Raw genomic sequence first — 22,863 nt, 5'->3', positions numbered from 1 at the left:
AAAAAAAATGTATAAAGATAATCATTAATATTCATTTGTGGAAAGTAAAAGAAGATCTCAAGAGCGATAATTGACAACAAAAATTTAATTTTCCTGTTGAGAGAATATGTGCTTGTTGGACTGTACAAGTCAGCTCTCTGTACATTAAAGCTCCAAAACCTTCGTTATCTTATCCGGCACAGAAAGATATAATTGGATTTAATCCGAGCAATCAGGCTAAAACATTCTACACTAGGTGTGATAAATTGCTCCAAATATTCCTACGAAATAGTAAATTCGATTTTATTTGTTTCATTGCACGAACAGGATACTTTCAGCGGATCGTCTCATCTCTCGGAGAGTCCTACGCTGCTACTGGAACGCGTCGATCGACATCATGCCGGGGTGTATCAATGCACGGCGGATAATGGCGTCCGGGAGGCCGTCCACGTCGATATCGAAGTTACGGTTCTGTGTAAGTATTGCCTTTATCTGATAATTGTCAGAAGCACGCTGGTTGCCACGCTCGTAGTGTTGCTGTCATCGTTCACTTGTACAATTGAATAATGTTCCTTACGCTCGAAATGGTGCCGGTTACGAGCAGGAACAGCCCGAAGCAGCAGAGTGTCACATTTTTCAGCAGACGCCACCGTAGCCAGCCGAAATCGTTCGGCCAACGGTACACCGTATCAACAATTATTGGTATCCAGAGGGCCAAAATGGGATTCAGCACTGCCCCGAGTAGTCCCATGAATGTACCTAGATGGGGGATACCGCATGCTGCGGCAATGTTCACCAGTAGCATCGCAAGCCGTAGGCCACTCTGGGCTAGTCCGGTCCACTGCTTCGGCACTTTAGTGTGCAATTTCTTCCAGGCAATCTCCGTGGGCACGTAAAAAATCAACCCAATGGAAAACAGTACCGCAACAGCGGATAGCACTTGTATGCACGAAACGAGCCTGTAGGGTGAATGTGGACAAAGGAAAAGGTAGGGAAGATATTATCCGAACGAAAAAGGAAAGAAAAATGGAAAACCGAGCCGAGGAGATAAGACGGCGATCAAATGCAGGCACCATTTCTCCTGGGGCCGTGAGTTGCTTACACGTTTTCGGTGGGAAAGTTGAGTATGATGGAGCTTTCGACGTCATCACCGTACCGGATGTAGCCCACGGCACCGAAGAAGCTGTACAGGATGGCCAGACAGATGTAGTTCAGGTTGACAATGCCGGGACACCCGAGGTAGTGCTGCGGGTGACGCATCTGATTTTCCAATGGAAATATGAGGCACGTTGCGTCCAGCGCGAAGTAGACAATGCTGAAATTTGACAATCAAAAACAGACCAGACATTAGGCTGCACGTTTTTTTATACCTCGGTCCAAAAAAAAGAACTCCTCCGGCCTGCTTTGGACAGATGTTGCCTCGAAAAAGCTGTTCACTTTACCCCATGTATGGTGCGACCGTTGAGGCGGTTGGAAACATGCGTCGGTTATCCAGCGATAGCGGCTCTTGAAAGATAAAGATCAGCGAGATGACGATGTTGGCAAGGATAAGAAACCCGGCGATGGCCGAAAACGGGACCAGATACTTGATCTCGCGTATCTGCGTGATGAACAGGATCGGTACGCCGACGAGCAGTATGTACGTGCGTTCGCTCCAGTCCCATCCGGTCCGGTAGTTGACCACCTCCCGGAGCGTGGTGCCAACGAACACGATGAACACGACGACCGTTGTCAGCATCAGATACCAATCGATGATGTTCCTTGGAAAAGAGAGGAAAAAAAAAGCCAAGCGGGTGTGAACATGTACGTGAACTATCAGGCTAACAAATCGCTAACGTTACGACTTGCCGCAGAACTACTGACCGTAGCGCTCTGCCGAGCGCGCGTACGCTTGCCGAACCGTTGGCGCAAGCTTTTTCCACCGTTTCGGCAAATCCGAGCACCGGTATGCGCTCCTTTTTGCAAATCTTGTACGACGTGCTGACCTGAAACACAGGAATATGGAGAGATTGCGGAATTTGGCGCTCGCTGGTGGTGTGATTCGTGCCATTCTTTTTTTTCGTTCCTTCGCTTATTGCCATTGTTTTTGGTGAGTGTTCAATTATACTCACGGCATGGCGCGGTAGGAGCGGGAATGCCACGTACGGGTTGTATCAACATACCAGAATGTGCGCACTGTGCGAGCAGAGCATCGCGAAGAAGAACGCACCGAACACGCCAAACACGAGACCACCGTTCCGGAACGCGTACGGCACCGAAAGGATACCGATGCCGAGGGCCGACTTCATGACGTGCACGAACGTGCCCAGCGTGCTGCGGGTTTGAAGGGATGATCGCTTGAGCAAGAGTTGAAAAACGACCGTGAAGGTGTGATGAAGCGTGTGAAGAAAGCTTTACTTACGAGGTTGGATTCGGTACATCTCTGTACTTGTGCGGATCATAAACGGACGTTGTGATTGGACTGCAATGGGGGAAAGAAGCGCATGGACGGATTGAAATTTGGTTGGATATGAGATGGATCTGTTTGTTCGTAATGTATTCGGGCGTAAAAATGCGTATGAAAAGCTAATTTAAGCCTAACCTATTTTCGGACTGTTAGACTGTTAGACTGAATGTTTAACAAGGGATCTCTATTACAAGGCATACGATGGACAAGGATCTTAAAATCTACTGCAATATCTGAATCAGATTTATCAAAACATAGATATTGCAGGATTTGTTATAAGTGTTTTTTGCACTTTCACTGCTTGAATTTTCAAAATTAGAGCAATTTCTTCATACTGTTCATGGTGTGCCTCAATAGAACTGGAATAGGAACTTGTTGATGTAGGAGGATATCAGGAATATAATTGATTCTAATTGATTTTTTTTATTCCTATTCCTTTCGAGAACACTTTGAAAATGAATATTTAGGAAGCATTCTCTGCTGAGCTTTCGATTTATGAGAATAGTAAAATTTTTGAGCTGATGATGCTGCTGATGTGAAATTTTCTTTGATCGATTTCAAACCTGCAAAAAGTTCAGATAATGGCACAGATCCATCATCCAAAACCGATTTAAAAATTTTCATTACTACTCAAAAACCATATAACACTGGTATTTATGACGATTCCAGAATCTAATGTCAAAGGTCCATGAGTGTAGTTCAGTCTAGTCGTCATCTAACTTCTCGGAGCAAAGAGCCGAATAATATAAATATAAATAATATATAAAGGAGCCAAAACATAAAATTATATTTAAATATTTTATTGCGAAATTTTAGGTAACTTTGTATACCACGTGTTCACAACATCTGCGTTCTGATTCCCAAAATTTCATTGTTCTTTTGGGTCTCATTAGGGTCTGGGAAAGTTACAACAATGTTTTGAATTTATGGGAATATTTCCGTGAATCATCGGTAAAACTACGTTTTGTGGTGATCTTTTAACAAACTGTGGATGGAGTGGATCATTTCACGTTGAAGAGCCACAATGAAAGGCCGACCTTTGGTCTAGTATGTTAAAGGTCGCAGTTCGGGTCTCATCTTACCTACATCTCTTTTGACTCTTGTTTCTTAACTTTCCTGTGTATGAGCTAAAATATATTTAGATTACGCAGTCTTGCAGCAAATTAAGGTTTTTGAATTCTAATGATAAAACTGAGACTATTTCTAGACACTTTTCAAGTGGAAAAGTTAACGGTGAAAATTAACTATTTTTGCTTCTTTTTCATGTTTTTACAGACTGACATCCATATGCCATGACTGTACAAAAGAGTCTTCTAAACTCATACATTTTGCGAAGCTTTCTCACTTTAAAATTGTGTTAGTAGAGAAAGATTTGCATCAATTTCATATTGAACTTGGAATCCTTGTAAATGATAAGAATGGCCCAGTAGGTCGTTAAACTGAGAAAAGGAAAAAACCTTTTCTTGTCCTGGAAAACTTTGCTGTAGACTTTCATTCATTTTTAATCACTCATCGCACTCAAAACTTGCGGTTGACACTTTATTTATGTTGAAGGAACTTTTTGTTGCAAATTGGTTTACCTTCCGTCCAATTTCACTGGCAACAGTTCAACACCTTCCGGAACCGGTTCCTTTTCCATGTTTACCGTTGCAACGCAGCTTTTCACTTCTTCACGTTCTACACCACACACCAGTTTGGCACACCTTAAAGCACCACTTTAAAATTAGCCACTGAACGCAACGCTCCACTCACAGTGCCGATTTTGGAATTCGGGAAATACTGCCAAGAATAGAAGACACAACGTCGCACTTCAACGCACGCAAGTGATGGAATCAGATTTAGCTCAATTGATGTTCTGTTCGCCAGCACTAATTGATTTGACGTTCGCTGGTGGACCGAGTATGCGCGACATAAACAACGGCAACGCCACACCACTCAACAAAACAACACCATACAACGCCCTTTGGCGTCACGATTTCTTCTCCACCCTTAATTGCACCCCGAACCGGCTTTTTTTTGAGCTATTGTAGTTTTTGCCAGCACGCACTCGACATTTTCGGCACGGGTCAAGGTGAGCGAATGAACGGGGGGGGGGGGGGGGGGGGGGGGGGGGTCACTTATACGCTATGGTACACCTAGCATGTGTCCATCACCATGTCAACCTTGAAACATGGTAACTGAAATGGGGTAAAAAGAAACGAAAGAAAGCTTCCGCAACCACAACCAGGCCCAAAGCTGACAAACGACTGGACCGATTCGCGGTCGTACCGTAACTGATCGGCGTTAAGGGATGTCTCTGGACGGAGCTACGAAGCTTCCCTTTCCGATTCCGATGGGGGATTGAACTTGAAAGCGGTTCGAACAGGTTCCGAACATAGGCGCGCAAAACAAACAAACACACAAAAACAGAAGCTCGTACGACCGTGCTGCGTGTCTTATGCAATGAAAACAATAAGATTCATCATGCACGGCAAGATTGTTCTCCAGCATTTTTTTTTTCAGTGAAGGGTAAAGATTGTTAACGCCCTGGTTTTTTTTTTGCGCTTTGTTTCTGGCGAGTGGCTTCCTCCTTTACTTTGACATTGCGGAATTTTAAATCATTTCTACCAGCGCACTGCGTTTATGATCGGCTGGGTAGCAATTACAGACCGCTGGTCTCTGGAGCAGCTTCATTCGGGTCAAGGTTGATGGCAAATGCTTCGCAAAGAGATCGTTAGTTTCATTACCACGGCAAACGTAATTATGAACCGCAGCCGTATGTGAGAGTGGAATTTGATGGAGTATGAATTAAAGATTCGATGGAAAAGAATGTTGCCGACTTGTCATCACCCGTGATCGTGCTGCCGGTACAAGACTGCACCATTGTCGTATTGAGTTTGATTCATATCGGACAGCCGTACCGTCAGAGATCATTATGGTTGATGGGCTGCTGTTTGCCACCGGGGACAGATAGCGCATTCTAGCGGTGTTAAATATTCACATACCAATTTTAGATGAACTCGCACCGACAAGATCTGCTTGCCGTTGATTGGAGCAACTTTAAATGGTATCAATAATGCTACGAGAGTACATGTGCTTCATGAATCGATCTAATTGGATATTGATTTCTTTGCCAAATAATTCCATCAACTATGTTTCATTTCTCTTACACGTGGTATTGATATTTGCTTTGCGAGTGATTTGATTTCAATGCATCGTACAGCGTCAGCAAAAGAAGATCATTATGCGATCGAAACATTCTCCGCACACCGTTGCACCGTGGGTTTAAGGTTTCCGGGGCGTTAAATTCCTTTCCTGCCGACGCTCTACGGTAGCCCGAAACGATGCCCTCAATTGTGCAACGAATTCTGAAATGATAAATTTTCCATATTGTTATTGCTATAAAGCGGCAAAATTGAATGCACAAGAGAGCCTGATGGCATGAATAAGGAAAAGGGAATTGTGCAGCATAAGAAATGCTCACCGGCAAAGACCGGAACCGTACCGATGCCGATCGCACATGCCAATAATATTTGACTCCGTTTCGGGTGTACCATACCCAATACGGCATGGGGCGTCTATCGTCTGCAGGGAGGAGTCCTACGGACTCGTCGAAGTCACGGGGAAAGTGTTTACCTTTATTCAAATTTCAGTGCATTGCCGCATTCCTCAATTTGTTGCATACAAAATGGTGACGGTGCGCGGATGCTGGGGCAGAGCTAACGACGGACTCATTCGGCAAATCTTGCTACGTGCCATTGTGGTGCACGTGTTTCCACGAAGCACCCGTAACGAGCCTGATCGTTTCGAGTGGTGGAAAAGAACCTCCCACGGAGACTCGAGCGGTCGGATGTTTAGCGCAAAGAATGGGATCACGAAAATTGCATAAACACTTAGCCCGGTGTGTTTGTATGGATTTCCCATGTTTAAGCGTTGCTTTTTATTGCCTTGAATAGAAGGGAGGAAAAAATGTTTCTAGGAGTGAGATTGGAGTTACGGAGTACGGATGTTCGCGAGGAATCCCCGAGAATAAATATGCATTTCTGTTCAAGCATTCGTACGTTATGCGCGATACAGATGTACGGCTCTTTTAATGTTTTATTTGTGGGAAATTTTTCTTTTCGAGAAGAATGTCTCTTTCGGGGGGTGGAACAGTAGTAGAAAGCATCTTCAACAATAACCCACTTTATGGGATGTGTGCAAGAATTCAAAGGTGTTGAATATTGCAGACAAAAAACTTCAATTCACAAAAAATAAGGTTGATATTAAGCGTTCTTTCAAAGATCTAAAATTCTTCCAATTATTTACTTTTGATAGTTGATAAAACTGCACAAGCTCTTCTAACTGATTACATCTACTAAACCACTCTCATTATCCTATGCGTCTTGTTCTACATCTCTTCCACAGCACCACCAGATATAACCGTCGAGAAGACATGGGTTCATGCCAGCGAGGGCTTCGACATCGATCTCGTATGCATCGTGCACGGTGACGTGAACTCGGAGGTAAGCACTCATTAAAACTTCCCAATTCCCGGGCACACCGTTTTACACCTGCACTTTCCCTTGCGCGTGCGAAACTTCCGATGCTTTGGTGGAAAGTGAAAAGTAAACTCGGAAAAATTTTCCACTAATTGTTAGGATTTCTGACAGTTTTCGCAAAGACATGGACAAACTTTGTCGTGTCGTGTAGCGCGCCCAGGCTCTGATTGCACCGTTGCAGCTATCCCGTGAGTGAAATATGCTGCAAGCTCCCCTGAAGCGCAACATAAGTTTTAACCGTCGCGGGACGATGATTCCAACCGAATGTAAAGTCAAAATAATGCGAACCGAATCAACATTGCAGTGCTGCTTTGAAATTGCCCTCCACCGGGACGGATCACGTTACAGCAGCCGTTTAAAATGCAGTACCCATCTAGGATCTCTCTGCCAAAGGGAATGGGAAGGAGTCACCGTTACTGCTCGTGCTGCCGGTGCTATTTGCGCAACAATTTCTTTCTTGGTCGTCCGGGACAAGACATTTTACCGACGAGAACATGTGATACTTTCCGGTTTTAACTCTCCCCCTTGGCCCGGTCGGTGCACATTTTCGAAAACTCGGGCCGCAATAGTGCTGGAATGGCGCGTTGCACACAGTGACAACTTTTCCGTCAAACTTGGTAATTCATTTGCGATCAACTTTTGGCCCCGTACCCGGGGCTCGATGTAAATCAACGTCCGAAGTTGTTAGAGTGGAATGCTAACGATTTATTTACATTGCAATGGAAACGTTAATTGTAAACGATGTTTTTTTTTTGTTGTTTGCCGTAGATTTTGGAGTGTTTTAAAACTCGTACCAGAGAAGTGGAAGCGAATGGTTGATTCGTTGATGGAACGTTTAAAAGTAGTTATGATTGTGTGGTGAAATAGTTTGATTGAGTTTAGTTTGAATGAAACTGAACCAGCATGTTTTTTGTTCGAAGTTTTTCTTTATTTTGAATGATTGTGTAGTTAGCATACTGATAGTTGAGTTTGAACAAAGGAACTGAATTGATTTGTTACAGGGTTTTTGAGGAATTAAAAATTGACATGTGCAGCGAAATGTTGTTTGGGTCGAATAATTTGAGATTGTTTCAGCGAGTTATTGAACTGTACAGAATCTGGTGTAGGCATATTTAACAAAACTATACGGTCGCATGTGGTTGCTGGCAACACTGCCAAAAGCAAAATGTACAGCGAACATCAGCGTTACTTTAGTCAAAACATAGCAACCGCGTTGATAGGAACATTATTTGACAGTTGCTCATTAGTAATGTTGAACAAGTCATCGCCATTTACTGTACAATTCATACGGAAAGGGTCAATTGTTTGCACGAACAAAACACGGTCTCGGTGAATATCTCAATATTATCCCAGAAAATCCTGCATCACTTCATAAATAAAAATTTCATAAATCCAACTTTCCATATGATGAATTAAATTATTATTCTCTTCAAGCAAAATGATGTAAAGCTTCCAACCACGGATGAAGCACTACCGATGCAAAGTCTTATCTTGTTAATTAACAAACTGTGAACCCATGAAATCCCTTTAACTCATTTTCACATCGATAATTTAATTCCACATTAGCTTTTTCGCTTCTTCGGCGCTCCATCTTTGGCGCCCTTATAAAACAAGGCATCAAGCAAGAATCGATTTTGCGAACCTGTTCTTTCGCGCTAACACTAATGAACAATTTTGCATGGTGAGAGAAACGGATAAAAAAAACCCAACCAAAGTCAAAAGAAAAGCGTTGAAAAGGTTCTTTTGCACTTCATGCCGCTTGGTTTCAGGATAGTTGGAAGGGAAATATCCAATGGAGAAAGATGGAAAGAAATGATTCTAAAATAGATCAGTCTCAGCTTGAGAGCTTCGCTTTTAATTGTCTTTTAATCCTTTCGTCTCTCGTGCAGTGTGAGTACAATGAGGGAAAGGAAAAAAGCGCACACAGAATGGCAAAAGACATCTTGTCGTTTTTTTCCCCACATCTTCTTCTTTGAACCACAAAACTAGCCAAGCTGATGACAGGTCGGAGTGAAGAAGCTTTCCACCATCTTTGCATCCGAATTGAGAAGGAATGGCATGTGGCCGGATAAAAGGTATAAAAACGGAAGCTCTCCTGCGTTGCTTAAGATAGTATTAGTTCTTAAAATAATGCTACCCTTGAAACAAAGCGCACCGAGTGCTGGTTGATGAAATGGCACCTAGAGGGAACCTGGAAATGAAAGGAAGTAAAACTGAAATGAAGTAGAAAGGAAAGGATCAGGATTGAATAGGGAGGAGAAAAAAATGCTACACCTCGCTTATCCTAACGCACGATAAGCGAGCACCGAGTCTTGAAAGTCCGGAAGTACTCGGGAACAGGAAATACCAGCAGTTTATTCCCGTGCTGCTGCCGTATTAGTTTGAAACTTTCATAGATTAATTAAAACTTTAGCCAGGCAGTTCATTTTTTTGCCCACTAACCCTCACAATGGCGCGGGAGGACTCCCATTCCTAACGATGGATGGGGTATTATGATGACAATGTTCATCGGCCCCATGCGCCAGCACCCTCGCAGGGGGTGAGATAAAGTTCTAACGCTACGCTTCGTGTTGTTTTTGCTCCTCGTTTTCCTCGCTCGTTGCAGTTTAAAATTAAATGTGAAATAGCACCCACAAAGTATGTGGAAGCCCGGAAAGTATCGCGTTGATTGTTGGAATAAAATTAATAACAAGTAATGAATATGTTATCTCTCTGCGGGTTAAAATAATGCAATGCCGTTTGGGAAGCTCTTGCGTTTAGAAATGAACGATTCATTAGCTTGCAGATGCAAATGTTTTGCTCCTGTCGGTATGTTTAATTCGTTATTTTTACCTTTGCCTACTCATTTCCAGATGCTTTGGTACCAGAACTCCTTCCTGCTGGATCCGACCGATCGCCGCTCGATGTACTCCCGGGGTGACAAGTACACGCTGAACATTAGAAACTTTCAGCAATCCGATTTCGGCAACTACAGGTAAGCCATCTTCCATTCCAGCACCATACTTATCTACCCCAATCCCAAGGTTTACAGAGCACCGGCACGTGGGCACCTATGAAACATTTTAATGCCGTTACGTAAAACCTTTCTCCATCCGGCAAAATGCGGCGAATGTTACCGAAACCAAATTATGTACCGATTAGCTATCAAAAAGACGGTGGAAAGTTTTCACATTCCGCCCGAAATAATCACGAAAACGGCCGCAAAAGGCATTCCAAAAGCGTGCGAACTGAACCGTGAAAAGGCTCCCGCTACAGACGCTCGTTAACAATTAACCGAATGACTTCATCTTTCATCTGTTGCCACAGCGTGGTTGGTCGATAAGACATCAAACACAAACTCCTTGCAGAGTGGGCAGACGGAGAATGGCCCGAGCTGTTTGGATGTGATTTGGGGCGAAAGTTTGTGGCGGGAGCTCCACGGTGATCGTTATCCTGTCAACCGGCTGTACCAACCGTCAAACCCCACGGTGGTGCTCCAACGTCAGGGGTCGCTGTTGGGGTGGGGAGCCGCACTAATTTCCCCAAAATATCCCCAGCATGCAAACAGTTCTTGCCCTCTCTACCCGCCGTGCAAAACCACAAAACCTTCGTCGTGCTCTTCAAATAATCAAAGTTTTAAGCTTTTATGCCTATTCCAGGGCAGTTTGCCGACCGAAAACCACGTCCATAAATGACTTTTGGCCCCGTTTGGTAGCCAGATGATCCATTCGGTTGGAAAAACGGGAACCGCTCTGTTCACAACCCCTCCAACAAACCCCCCTGGGAAGCCTGCTGTACCCGAAGGTACAACCTTCACCTTCCGAGGCCATAAAGAGCGTTTAAAAATTCAAATCTAAATCATTTTAATCATCCTTCACATCGGGTTCGAGTTCGGTAAAGCTTTGCCAGCCTTGCTGTTGGACATCACTTTGTCAGAGTGGCTAACTTTCGGTGCCGATGGCTTTGCCTCCCTGCCTCGCAAACCTCGGCCCAGGCCACTTTCTTCATGAAGTTAAACCATTTTCCAAACTTTCCAACATTGTGCCTTCTTCGTCCTTCTCGGAACAGACGCCAACCTCAGCCTCGTCTATTTACGCGGGCAAAGATGGATGCGGTTGAAGTAAGTTTCGGCTCCGTCCGGCATGTGTATTTGTGTTCACGGAGGGTGGGAAATTCATTTTGAATTTCCGCTTTTGAACGATGGGCTATAACGATAACACTAATGTCTTTTAGGAATTCGGTTTTGTTTCGGATCTGGTTTAGAACGGCTGGATTTATTATGTGGTGAATGAACGTGAAACTCACAAAGATTGATGCAAAGCGCTTGATTGAATGATCCGATTGGCGTTGATGAATCGTTTAAGAGATTTGAGGTGATGTACTATTGTTGACATAAGCTTTCTTTTCAATGCTGTTATCATTATATCTGAATATGTATCACAGTTTACATGAGAGATCCCTTTTGACTGGTGGAGTTTTCGATCAGCAGGAACCGCAATAAAGCGAATTGAGCAATGATACCGGAACCCTTCCTAATAGACCGAACTGAATGTACCACTGGAGGGAACACATGCAATGTTGTTGACTCTTTGGATTACAGCAACTTCGAGTTGATCCTTACTTTATCTCTAGGAATGTTTTATGTAAAGCATTGATGACAAAGTGTATACCAAACAAGCGGTCACAGAGATACAGTTTTTGACTTCGAATTCGAGAAAAGATCTTTGCATCTGGAGCCTGCTTGCTTAATAATGATCTCTTAAAATGTCGATAAAATCTATTATGAAGTTGTACCCCGCGGAGAGTCCTCCCACTTGAAACCTTTACCTTAAACCACTTCTTCTTTAGAAGGACTAGAGTATTAACAAACAATTTCGCCACAACTCCTCCGAGCCATTACCACCATTCCGGCGACCTTTCTGATGTGCTTTCAATTTCGTCCCAAGCAAAACAAACCCACGCTCCAGGAACATGACACGTTTCATCGTACGATTTAATAGCAACCGATACAGACGGTTATTGCAGTCGAGATTTCGGGTAAAACGTTATCTCGGGTTGTATAAGCCGGTCACCCAGAGAGTGAGCAAAACCCCCCCCCCCCCCCCCCCCCCCGCTTGAAAACCCAATTTCCGTGCCGTGCCGAAAATTGTGCATGACCTCTCCGGTGTGAGCCGTTCGGGGTTTTTGGGCCGATTTAGGAAATGAGCAAGGCCATTTATTCTCGGACCCCGGTCGACGCGTTCCGTGCGGCCAGCAAGACGAAGCTGGTTTTCGGTTTGCGTCTTTTCGAAATCGAAACTAATTTCCTCCCGCCGCTAAGCGTCGACTGGCACGGGTTGTACACCGGTACGCGTCCCGATGCGCACAGACGGATGTGAAATATTTCACCCCAACAGCAGGTGAGGTGAACACGGGGAAAACTAATTGAACCGAGTGCAGCCTCAAAATGTGAGCAATCCTTTCGGTTGTTTTGTGAAGCAAAAGAACAAAAAAGTATTTGGTTTTTTTTTAGGGGGTGGTAGACCTGAACTTGCAAAAAGCAATTGGGATCTGACTCTTATAATAGGATTAATTAGGCTCGAAAATTGGTTCGTGACAAATTCATACCTCTTTCCCATTGGACGATTGTCCTCGAGGCCCGTTTTCCCATCCGGCAGCCTTTCAGGACTTAATGTCACGGTTCGAAACGGAGGATAAGCTATCGGAAAGGAAGTCGACTGCACCCCCGGCACGGAAGAAAAGGAACAAAAACTCATCTGAAAACAATGAAAATTTGATTTAGTGCCTTACCCCTGGTGCGGAATATTGGAAGGTTATAACTTTAGTCCTTAATACCAAACTCCCCGTGGGTTAAGACATTCGATCCCACCAAAATATGATGATAATACTGGTGGATGTACTAAAAGAGTGGGAAAGCAGCATAAGAAAACCGCTAAAAATTTGGCAAAATTATACTCGCGTACTCCTTCCAGCCGATTACTGCTCCTAAATCTGGTACCGGCATCCGGATGAGTCCCGTTTACACCCTACGACAGACAGTTACACCAGCTCGTAGATAATAAATCTCGTCTTAATTTTATGATTTACGGTCATGAAAATTGCAGGAAGTCTTCAGCCGAGTTTCACTCGGTCGGGCCCGCCCGCGAGGTGGGTTGCCATGCCTTGCTGGTAACACTAAAAAAGTGTGTGAGAAGGAGGATTGGAATTAAAGACACCCACAAGCACCCCACGAATCCTCGGGTTGCGTACAGGCCGCAACAACTCGTGGCTCGTGTTAATGACGCCTTCAGGGTTTTAGGTACACGGGCTCCCTCGTTCGCTTATTCCCCAGCTCATGCCCAGCTTTATCCGTACTCCACTGACGGGTAAAGTTGCGCAAAAGTTACTCATCGCTGATGATCGTTCTGTTTTATTCGTCTCTTTACCACTTTTTTTCCCCCTTTCTACTTTTGCAGCTGCGTTGCCGACAATGCCTTGGGCAGGACGAAAAAGTACATCGAAGTTTCCGGCCGACCCGGCCCGGCAGCGTTCCTGTCGCCGGCGTACAGCAACTATCTAGACCGGTACAATCTCACCTATACGATAGAGTCTATCCCACCGCTGGACGAGATCAAGCTACTTTATCGAAAGTTGATGGTGGGTAGCGTTGTGCCGTTTGAGTTGCTTTTCGCATTGTTCACTGATGCACATTAACACTAGTTTTTTTTAAAACATTTTTATTGCTATTAATTATTATCTGTTGAAGTATAAATGTGTAGGAAGATTTAATTTGGTCAGACTACTGATGGGGTGCGAATCTATGTTGTATTAAAATGTACAAGTTTGTTTTGGAATAACGTTTCTAATTTTGCCATTCGTCATTTAAGTCACGTTTTGTCCCTCTGAAACGGCTTCAGTATCATTGTACCCTTACAATCTCCCTCCAAATGATGTCTACAGCCACACCAAAACCCAATAAAAATACTTCGTAGGCAGATATAACCAAATATATCACTGGCAGTTCAGTATACTGACATATTCTAATCGGAATATGTCCGAAGTGTATTTCAAAGTACGTTGTTGTACGAATGTTGTTTTTTTTCTTTACTAGGTTCTTTGGTATCCTTGGAGATCGCGCGTTTTTTTAATAATGATGCCTAAAAATTGGTCTAATCATTTGGTCAAATCATCTAATCATTTGGTCCATCGACTGGACATATTCCTGATAATGGTCTTTTCTACTTGAAGCACGTATACCTATGTGGAGTGACAGGACCCTCCTTATTGATCTAATATAGGAAGTTCAAATGATTCGAGTTGGTGTGACCTTTGCCACCTTCCATGTCCATTCTATATTTCCATTTGGTCCATTTGGAAGCTGTAGGTATGATAACACATTGTTACCATCTGCAGATTCTCTAAATCAACATAAGCATCAAAAAAAGGAACAAAGCATAAGCAAAAATATATGCATCCTTGGAAAGGTGATCACGGAAAGGCGACTTAGAGTCTTCCGACGAACTAAAGATTGATGGACAACCATTGGATGTAAACAACGACATCAAACAGGGGTTACTTCTGCTCTAGAATTAGGAACATCCTCTTGGAATATGGACTATAGAAAACATCTCACGTCTATTGTGAGTTGTTTATGATATTTAATTGTCTACATCCTTAACCAAATGTTCCTGACTATTTGAAAAGAATGAAAAAACAACAAAAATACGCTACACAACACGAATTGATAGCTCTAACACAAAAACATGTTAGTGAACGTTAACTTTTTTCTCCGATGATAACATTCCGATTCCAAGTCCACCTACAAATCGGCTTATTTTGTTCGATACACTTGCAGCCCTGCAAGGGCAGTAAAATGTATTCCCCTAGCTCCCCTAGTTGATTGTCCTGGTGGGCAGCCCTTTCAAAGCTTAAAACGACAGACGAACATAATCGCATTGCCGTTGATTACGATAAAGCTTTCTCTGTTCGTCTGTGTGTATGTGTATGAAAGGGTTTTAGGGTTGGTACGTCCAGTAAAAACGAAAAAGATACATTAGTTTATCAATTTTTAACGATTTTCATCCCTCTCAGTCGTGGGGCGAAACTTTGGCCGGAAGAAGAGGAGGGGCTGTAGTGTTTGCACTTCAAACCTTCGCCATCGTGTGGGGCTCGATGAAAGCTGTACACGACACAACACCACTGCATGGCCATACATTTTTAATGCAAGTGACATTTTAAAAGCTGTCCATTCTCTTCAAGTTGCATATATGAACGATAAGTGTTTATTATTGATACGAATTGAAAGGTCTTTAAGTTTGTGAGCAATGTTCTAATGGTTTTTTTTGCTGCTAGCAGAAAAGATTCATTGAGCAAAACTCTTTTTTAATTTAATAATCTCCTTATAACTATTTTCATTTGCTGTAATAATAAATCTTGCTTCTTCACATGAAGCTTTATCGTTTGTAATAAATATAAAATTATCATTATATGTTTACACACATAATACACCTGCTGACATATTTATGTCCAGCATTATGTTGATCTGCGTCAGTGCTCAGAGCAACAACAAAAAAAAACACACACAGACTGAAATTAAATTTCCCACTTCCATTATCACATCTTACACACATACATGACGGGGCCTTACCACACGGTTAACGGTGTCTCTTTTTCTTGTTCCATTTGCACTTCAATTTTCACTCCATCTCTGGATGCTGTCCAACCGAACCATCACGGGCAATCATTTATCATCGGTCAACACAAACGGGCCACGGTTGCGGAACTCCAACCTCGCCGGACAATGTTTGGACGGATCATCACGCAAATCTCAACCTGCTGGCGCCGCATTCCTGCCCCTGCACCGTGAAACCACACGAAACGACATTGAACATTCATTCTTCGTGGCTCGGTACCGGGACGTGATGTTGAACCTGTGGCCGTTTTTTTTGTCTTATTTGGACCTGCCGTTCATTTACTCGTCGGGCGGTGTTGATGCCCGAATGATGATCATGATGTGACGACTACCGACTCTGACGACAATGATGATGGTACGCGCGCACGGGATACTGATGACATGTGTGTGTGTGTGCGCTTTTTATGTGGCAACAATGCACGTACAACACCGCTAACAAACGACTGCATCCCGAAAAAAAACCTCACAACCCTGCCTGCATCCCTCTCCCACCCGTTGGCACGTGGTATTGCAGATGAATGAAACATATCAACATCCGGGCAGCTGGGAGGACACCATTTTAGTGCCAACATTAACCAGATCCGATCCTACACATTTTATTATGTCGCATGTGATAAGGGGGCTTTCGCCGAACTCCGTCTACGAGGTAATGATCCAGGCGCGGAACGTGCACGGCTGGAACGAGGTAAGTGTTTCGCTTTTGTCAATGTAAAATGTTTCGCCATCCCCATCCACGTTCTTCGGTGTTTTGTACGGGGTGTGTGTGTGTGTTTTTTTGTTTGCTCCCATCTCGTTTTGATCCGTTATTTCAAACCATTACAAACTGGCGCGTTGCCAGTCGGTATGGCACTGCACGTGAAAACGCAACCACCCGAACAGTGATGGCACTCTTCCTGAGCGCAGCCTGTTGTTGTTCGTTGACTTCCTACATATATACGTATGGCTATAATACTTTTTTCACTCTCTCTCTCTGTCTCTTCGTTCCGTCCCTTCGTCCGGAATCTCGGTTTGCGATTTACGACTCGAGCTGAAAGCCTCATCCTTCCGGTTGGTTTTGATGAATTGTTTCATTACACGTTTCCACCACGGTCCACGTCCTTGCCGTTGGGTACCGTTTCCGACCAGGCTTACAGATATGTCACATTTACTCCATAATCTTCATGTTGCCTGCTAGAAGATAAAACAGCTTCACGGGTGGTAAAGGCAGTTGGGATATAAATACTCGGTAGCTCAACGCAACAAAAGACAGGAAGGTATCTCCGCTCAAGTAGCGAGGAGCGTGTGCGCGATGGTGGAAGAGTGTGTGACTGGTGGTTAAATTAAGGCATTGAAGTCTGAAGGCTAAAAAGCTTTTCTGTGGTTTCTGATAGTTGAGGTACTTCCTGTTGCGAAGGCAAGTAATACCTGTTTTTTTGCTGGAACTTCATCAACCTGGGAAGTAAATTGCTACACTCTAGCGCCGTGCGTCATGCCCGGTGTGCTGAGGGAAAAACAATGTGAAGAACTATTAGTGCAGAAATGTGTTTTATTGCGCTAGCATGTGCAACCGCCGTCTCGACACTCTTGGTGGAAGCTTTAAAAATTAATTTCAAACACTATGTGCCGAAGAATGCCATCAGAGTATAAATAAAACCTGTCGTCGTGCGTGGCTCTGCGTCAAATAGGACGAGTAAAGCTAGCTCTCGATAGCTCTGTCGTACCTGGCAAGCATCGATTAGGGAAAAGGTTTAGAATACCTAAAATAGTACATTCAGTTATTCTTCGAAAGCTGCTAAATTCTTAGAAATATAAAATAATCTAACTTCAGGCGCAACGATATTTTGGTTGTCTAACTTTAGGCGCAAACAGTAGCGTGCAATCAGTAAAACAGTTCTCAGATCCCAATTGTACACCACATATCCTATTTATAATGGAGAACAATTGTAATAGTACAATGGGTCTGTACTGGGAAATATTTCATCAATATTATTATTTCTCTGCCTCGTCTGGCTCTGTTTCTAGAGTAATAACCTTTTTCTTTTCAATTAATAGAGCCATACAAGAGAATAAAGGTGCATAGGGAAACGAAGCTACATCCCCAGGAATGGTTCGAAAAATGTAGGCATTCATTGTACAAACAACAAAAATCGAAGAACGATTGCAGTTGGATTGCAAGAATCTACCTCATAACACTAACATAATTAATTGAAATCTAAAGAAGTGTCCTGCACACTAGCAGAGCTAAAGGCATTTGCTTAAAATTGGGATCTTGGACTAGAGCATTTGTTGTGAAAGATTTGCTTTAATGACAAAACAATTCAGGCTAGTCAATTGTAAAGCCAGGTTTACTGAATCTTTGAAGCAATAGTAATGACTGGAAAATATGAATGTATTTTAGAAAGTTGTCGTGTCGTTGACATTTCAACAAGACTCAAGAGAATGCCTGTCCCTACACTCAACCTAAGTAGTACAGGGTTTTTTTTAAGTCAGAGCTCATAAGCAAGCTCACTGGTAGGACGCTCGCAGTAGATTGCTCCTTTTCCCAGCGCACCCAGCATCCCAGCAACATCAGTGCCCGACGGTCTCTGATCACTAACCTCTACCAATCGCACCCAGCAAGGATGGTGATGCATTTGGCAAATTAGTTTTTAATGCACATCAAATCAAACACACCAAGCCAGCCTTATATTTCATTCATCAGCCGGCTTCATTTGTCAGCATCCATTATACGAAGGACAGCAGAAAAGTCCGTCCCGGTTTTGACTCGGCGTAAGATATAAATTATATTCGTGCCAGTGCTGGCGGGCACGAGCGAATGTGGCCAGAAATTCCGCACGGTCATTTGTTGCTCATTTCTCCGCAGGGCAGGAGAGCGAATTTTGCGACCAGTTTCTCACAGATTTGTAGCGAGTAATTCCAGCCATCGTGATTTATAAGCATGATTTTCACATTCTTTCCCGTGATGGTCGATAAATCTTGCACGCTGGAAGATTATCCTTTTACTTGTTATCGGTGTCAGCAAAATGGACTGTTGCTGTGTGTGAGTGTGCGTCAGTGTGTTGATTTGCCACATTCGCTCGGTGTGATCCGTTGTGTAGAAATTGATTCGAAATTACGTTTGTCTGGTGTCATTCAAATATAAATGAATTACAATAATGAATTCGTCGGAAAAATGGCGGCTTCCATCGCTTGTTTATTGCAATACAAATAATTTAAGCACCCGTAAAGCAGCCGCCCATCGGACCAGCTTGTTTTCACATCACTTCAATCGAAGAAAAGGCAAGAAATGTAAACCGAACACCATCTTCCCGCATGAGGGGGAGAAAGACGGTCAGCGTAGCTTCTGGCTGCTAATGCTTATTATCATAATAAACATACCCTCCGATTGATACAACCACAAGCAAAATCGCCAAACGCAGGACGATGTCAAAGTTCGGAAACAACCCGCCAGCCAGCTTAAGAAAGTTCAGCAGCCGCCAACAAGTTTTCGCGCGCGCATGGCATCGTTTCGTGCTGTTGTCCAAAACAAAAACAATCCTATTTGCGAATGGTCGAATGGTTGTGCTCGCTAAGACACAACAAAGTTTCATTAATTTTCACTGTAACACAGAAAATTCAAATTTCCTTCCCGGTTCGCATCGACATCGCGCCGCAGTTAGACGCGGACGAGCAGATGAGCGGAATACCAAACAGGCCAAAACATTCGGAGCATTTGCCGGCATAGTGCTGTACGTGCCGGGCGGGACGGACAAAAAACGGGACGATATATAAATAAAAACAAGATATTTCCATCTAAATATAGCTTCAGTAATGTGCAGAATAATGAACAGGACAACATTTGCAGCCCCGTGCCAGTGTAGGCCCGATGGTTGGGATAGGTTCACCTAATGGATTAATGCGCCAATGCAGAAATGGCGCTCCGGGGGCACCAAAACCATGAAAATTTAAGCTTTGCCAGTCATTGAATAAACTCTCTATCGCAAGCATTGTCATATTCCATCGCTTTGAAAGCTAATTACAGGGCGTTTTGCTGCTGCTGCTTCAGAGCCCCCCGATTATCTTTTGTTATGAATGAAATATAAGATCACAGGCATATATGCTCTCCCTGCCCGGACAGGGTTAGTCCGTGTAAAGCTTCTTGATCTTCAGAGCTTTCAGCGTAAACATCTCCAATAATAGATAATCCATAATGCATTTTCGCCCGTAAACTAAACGGAAAGTTTTACGCACGCTTCACCGGTGGGAAACTCTATACCTTATCGCAAGACACCATTTTGCCCCGTGGGCCCGACAATAGACTTAATTTTCGGGGTCTGATCATTAATTTCAACTTGTTCCATCATCACAATAGATTAAATCGTATTGTTCACTGCTAAACAACTATTAAACCGATTATCATTAGGCGGGCCCGATTCGACCTCCTTTTGTCGGCGTTTGCGAGCACCCAAATTCGGCACTGTTACGCCTTTTGCCGATCCGGACCAAACTTCGAACAGAGCGCCCCCGATGTGTTCGAATGGTGGCCGATGATGCCGCGGGGCCTGAAGCAGCTGGGCCGGGGCTGGAAATAGTATCCTCTTGAATTAATTATTTCTGTTCATCACCAGCGGAGTAGGCCATGGCTGGCATTAATCCAAAGCGTGATGGTGCGTGGGGTAGTGGCAGTGGCAGTGGCGCAAACGCGGGATACCTTCCGGCAGGCGAGAACACGAGTCTCCACGACGGCGGAATAGTGACGATGATGCTCGTGGGAAGAAGCGTAATGGTTTCTCAGACAGGCGTGAAATATCTATTATAAACGATATGTATATTGGATTGATTAATTCGATTTCGCCTCCGACGTGCCACTAGCGAGCGACAATCGGATTTGCAGTGCAGCGCTCGGCACGTGCTGATAGATCTGCCAAAGTATGGTTGGATCCGGCCCGGGCGTTGGTGATCCACTTCGCGCTTAATCGAATCTTTAACTCGTTGATTCATTGGCCATCGTTTGTGCCCCATTAGTCGCTTGATTACGTATGACTTTAACAGATGAGAATGTGGGTTAAGCTTGTATGTGTCGGTTTTTTTTTGCGTTCTTCTTCTGTATTCGTCCATTAAAGTGCGTTTGTCAATAAGATGCAGTCAAGACTGGCAGACGTCTGGTTCTATTTGTTAACGATTTAAGCTCAAATTAAATTAGAAATCATTTCGATGTGGTTTTATATTGAAAGTCATTGGAAAGCTTCCACTATATGGCCGTGATTTTGATTGCATAAATCTAGGCGGATAAATTTTGTCAGGGTCTAATCGCTCTTGATACATTTTATTTATTTATTTACTCCATAATGACGGCATTTGCCGTATTATCTCTTGATACATTTTCCTTCGCACATTTTTAATGGCCATCACATATGTGCGTTAGGTGAGTTATTACTTTAAATTTATGTTCAATTGTTTAAATTATTTGTTGAAAAAATATTTATTTTTGTTATGATTATTTTGTGTTTGTTTAAAACTAATTAAAATCTGCTTGTATGTCAAAAAACAAAAGAAAGATCAATTGTAGAAACACCATCAATTAAACCTTACTAAGTCTAACTACGAAACTACGATTAAACCCTAGCGCAAATTATACGCCTGCGTGTATGCAATTATTCAAAACAGACTCCCAACCTTCAACCTATTGTTTTACTGTTTTTTTCTAAAATAATAATCAATTACAACACTTAAAAAACGTTCCTCCTTTCAGATTAGTGACATCCATCAGTTCTACACGCGTAACTTTGAGCTTACTCCAAACGAGCTGGAGTTCGTCATGAGCTCAATCTCCAACAGTGGCCACCGGAAACCATTCTCCCGAGCTTCAAGTGTCCAAATGCTGCTCGCTTGTCTTACGTTTGGGTTTCTCAGTCTGCCGGCGGTAAGGTGTTAAGTTGGTTCGGGTAGCAATTTGAAAAAAAAAGAAATGCTTAGCAATTTATAATAATTTCCCATCCCCGTAAGCTTCAAAACAACTGTAAAATAGATTTCAACGTAAGTGTGTAAAGAATGTGTCATTAGCCCACAGCTAGAATTCGATTGCCATTTTGAATATAGAGAAATCTCTCCAATGTGAGCTAATATTTCAGCTGTCATTGGCAAACTGTCGTGTGTCGTTCGAGGGAAGAGAGAGAGAGGGGGAAAAAGAGAGAAAAAACACAAGGTGATATAGTCGATAGGAAGCTATAGTATCAGTGATTTGAATTCGTTGTTTTTGAAAATCCCTCACCCGCCAGCTAGCGAATAATGACCCCGAGTAAATGGCTTACATTAGTAACCTTCGTATAAATATTACTCGCCAGAAGTAGGATGAACTGTATACAATGGTAAGAATCGTGTTTTATGTGAGTAACTGTGACAGAGTATCGTGAGATGGTTCAGAAGAGACAGAGGAGACAGGACCGAAACCGAAATCCTTTCCCGAATTGAATAATCAACGTATCCTTAGGCAAACAAACAAACCAAAAAAAAAAACAAACATTTTTGTGAATTAATATACTAAGCGAATGTCTATAACAAGTGAAGAAGTTTTTTTTTCAAAACAAGATACAAAGGTGATCCTTAGCACTTAGCAGAACTGGAAGTAATGCGTGAGCAGAATCAAGTATTTCCGTAGCTGTACATATAGAACTTGTTTCATGTCACCCGTTTCTCTCCCCATACTCCTCCGCTCCTTCCGTAATCAAGAAGTTCCATGACCGTGAACCGTAAATGTATCGCTCCAATGCAGCGATAGAATTAGCCTCCACAGCAAATAATCGTGATAGATATTTGGGGGTGAGCATCAGTAGCGGGATCCATCTCTCCCTGCCCAACGGTTTGTCCATTAGTGGTTCTGCTATTAAGCCTTTGCCTTTTGTCGGACCCGAAAACGCTCAGTCGATAGCGTCCGCAAGGTCCCTGATCCCGGACTTTTCTTAATGGACTTTGATGGATAGGAGTCACTAGCCCGTGCGGCAGCCAATGAGCATCCTTCAACCAGTGCCCGTAATGGATGTTGCCAAGGTGTCCCCGAGGTGTAGGTAAATTTTTAATTCATCATCAAAATCCCTACCGGAAGCTTTTATTACCGAGCTACGTGGACGTTGTGTAACCCTTTCGTTCGCCGGGAAGTTGACGTACGGTACGGCATTAGCAGTGCAGGGATGCCAAAAAAAAAAATACCCACCCAAAACTCTTGCACAAACCCCCCCGAAAACAAAAGTTCCGAGGTCGGGTCGAAGATGTTCAATACATTCCACCCCGTTGCGGGATGGTGTGGTTGATCA

The 22,863-nt window shown here is 43.4% G+C and overlaps 2 protein-coding genes across 2 annotated transcripts in view; one reads left to right on the top strand and one right to left on the bottom strand.

Annotated features, from left to right (window-relative positions):
* The window catches only part of LOC128710261 (limbic system-associated membrane protein), a 48,486-nt gene extending 26,998 nt beyond the window's left edge, over window positions 1–21,488 (top strand). Inside the window, exons 5-10 of the mRNA XM_053805307.1 lie at window positions 307–454; window positions 6,812–6,909; window positions 9,798–9,919; window positions 13,380–13,560; window positions 16,110–16,280; window positions 21,306–21,488. Coding sequence (XP_053661282.1) covers window positions 307–454; window positions 6,812–6,909; window positions 9,798–9,919; window positions 13,380–13,560; window positions 16,110–16,280; window positions 21,306–21,488 — 903 coding nt within the window. The remainder of the gene's footprint in view (window positions 1–306; window positions 455–6,811; window positions 6,910–9,797; window positions 9,920–13,379; window positions 13,561–16,109; window positions 16,281–21,305) is intronic.
* Window positions 527–4,064, bottom strand: LOC128710262 (proton-coupled amino acid transporter-like protein pathetic). The gene is made up of 7 exons (XM_053805308.1): window positions 4,006–4,064; window positions 2,381–2,440; window positions 2,142–2,292; window positions 1,843–1,964; window positions 1,422–1,739; window positions 1,082–1,294; window positions 527–938 (listed from the first exon to the last, which is right to left on the bottom strand). The coding sequence occupies exons 1-7, from the start codon at window positions 4,062–4,064 to the stop codon at window positions 527–529; spliced, it is 1,335 nt and encodes a 444-aa protein (XP_053661283.1).
* Window positions 21,489–22,863: the final 1,375 nt, after the last annotated feature.

The sequence above is a fragment of the Anopheles marshallii genome, chromosome 2, assembly GCF_943734725.1.
Source record: "Anopheles marshallii chromosome 2, idAnoMarsDA_429_01, whole genome shotgun sequence".
In the NCBI taxonomy this organism is placed as follows: domain Eukaryota; kingdom Metazoa; phylum Arthropoda; class Insecta; order Diptera; family Culicidae; genus Anopheles; species Anopheles marshallii.
Note: the sequence above shows the minus strand (reverse complement) of the source record. Positions and strands in the feature narration are given on the sequence as shown.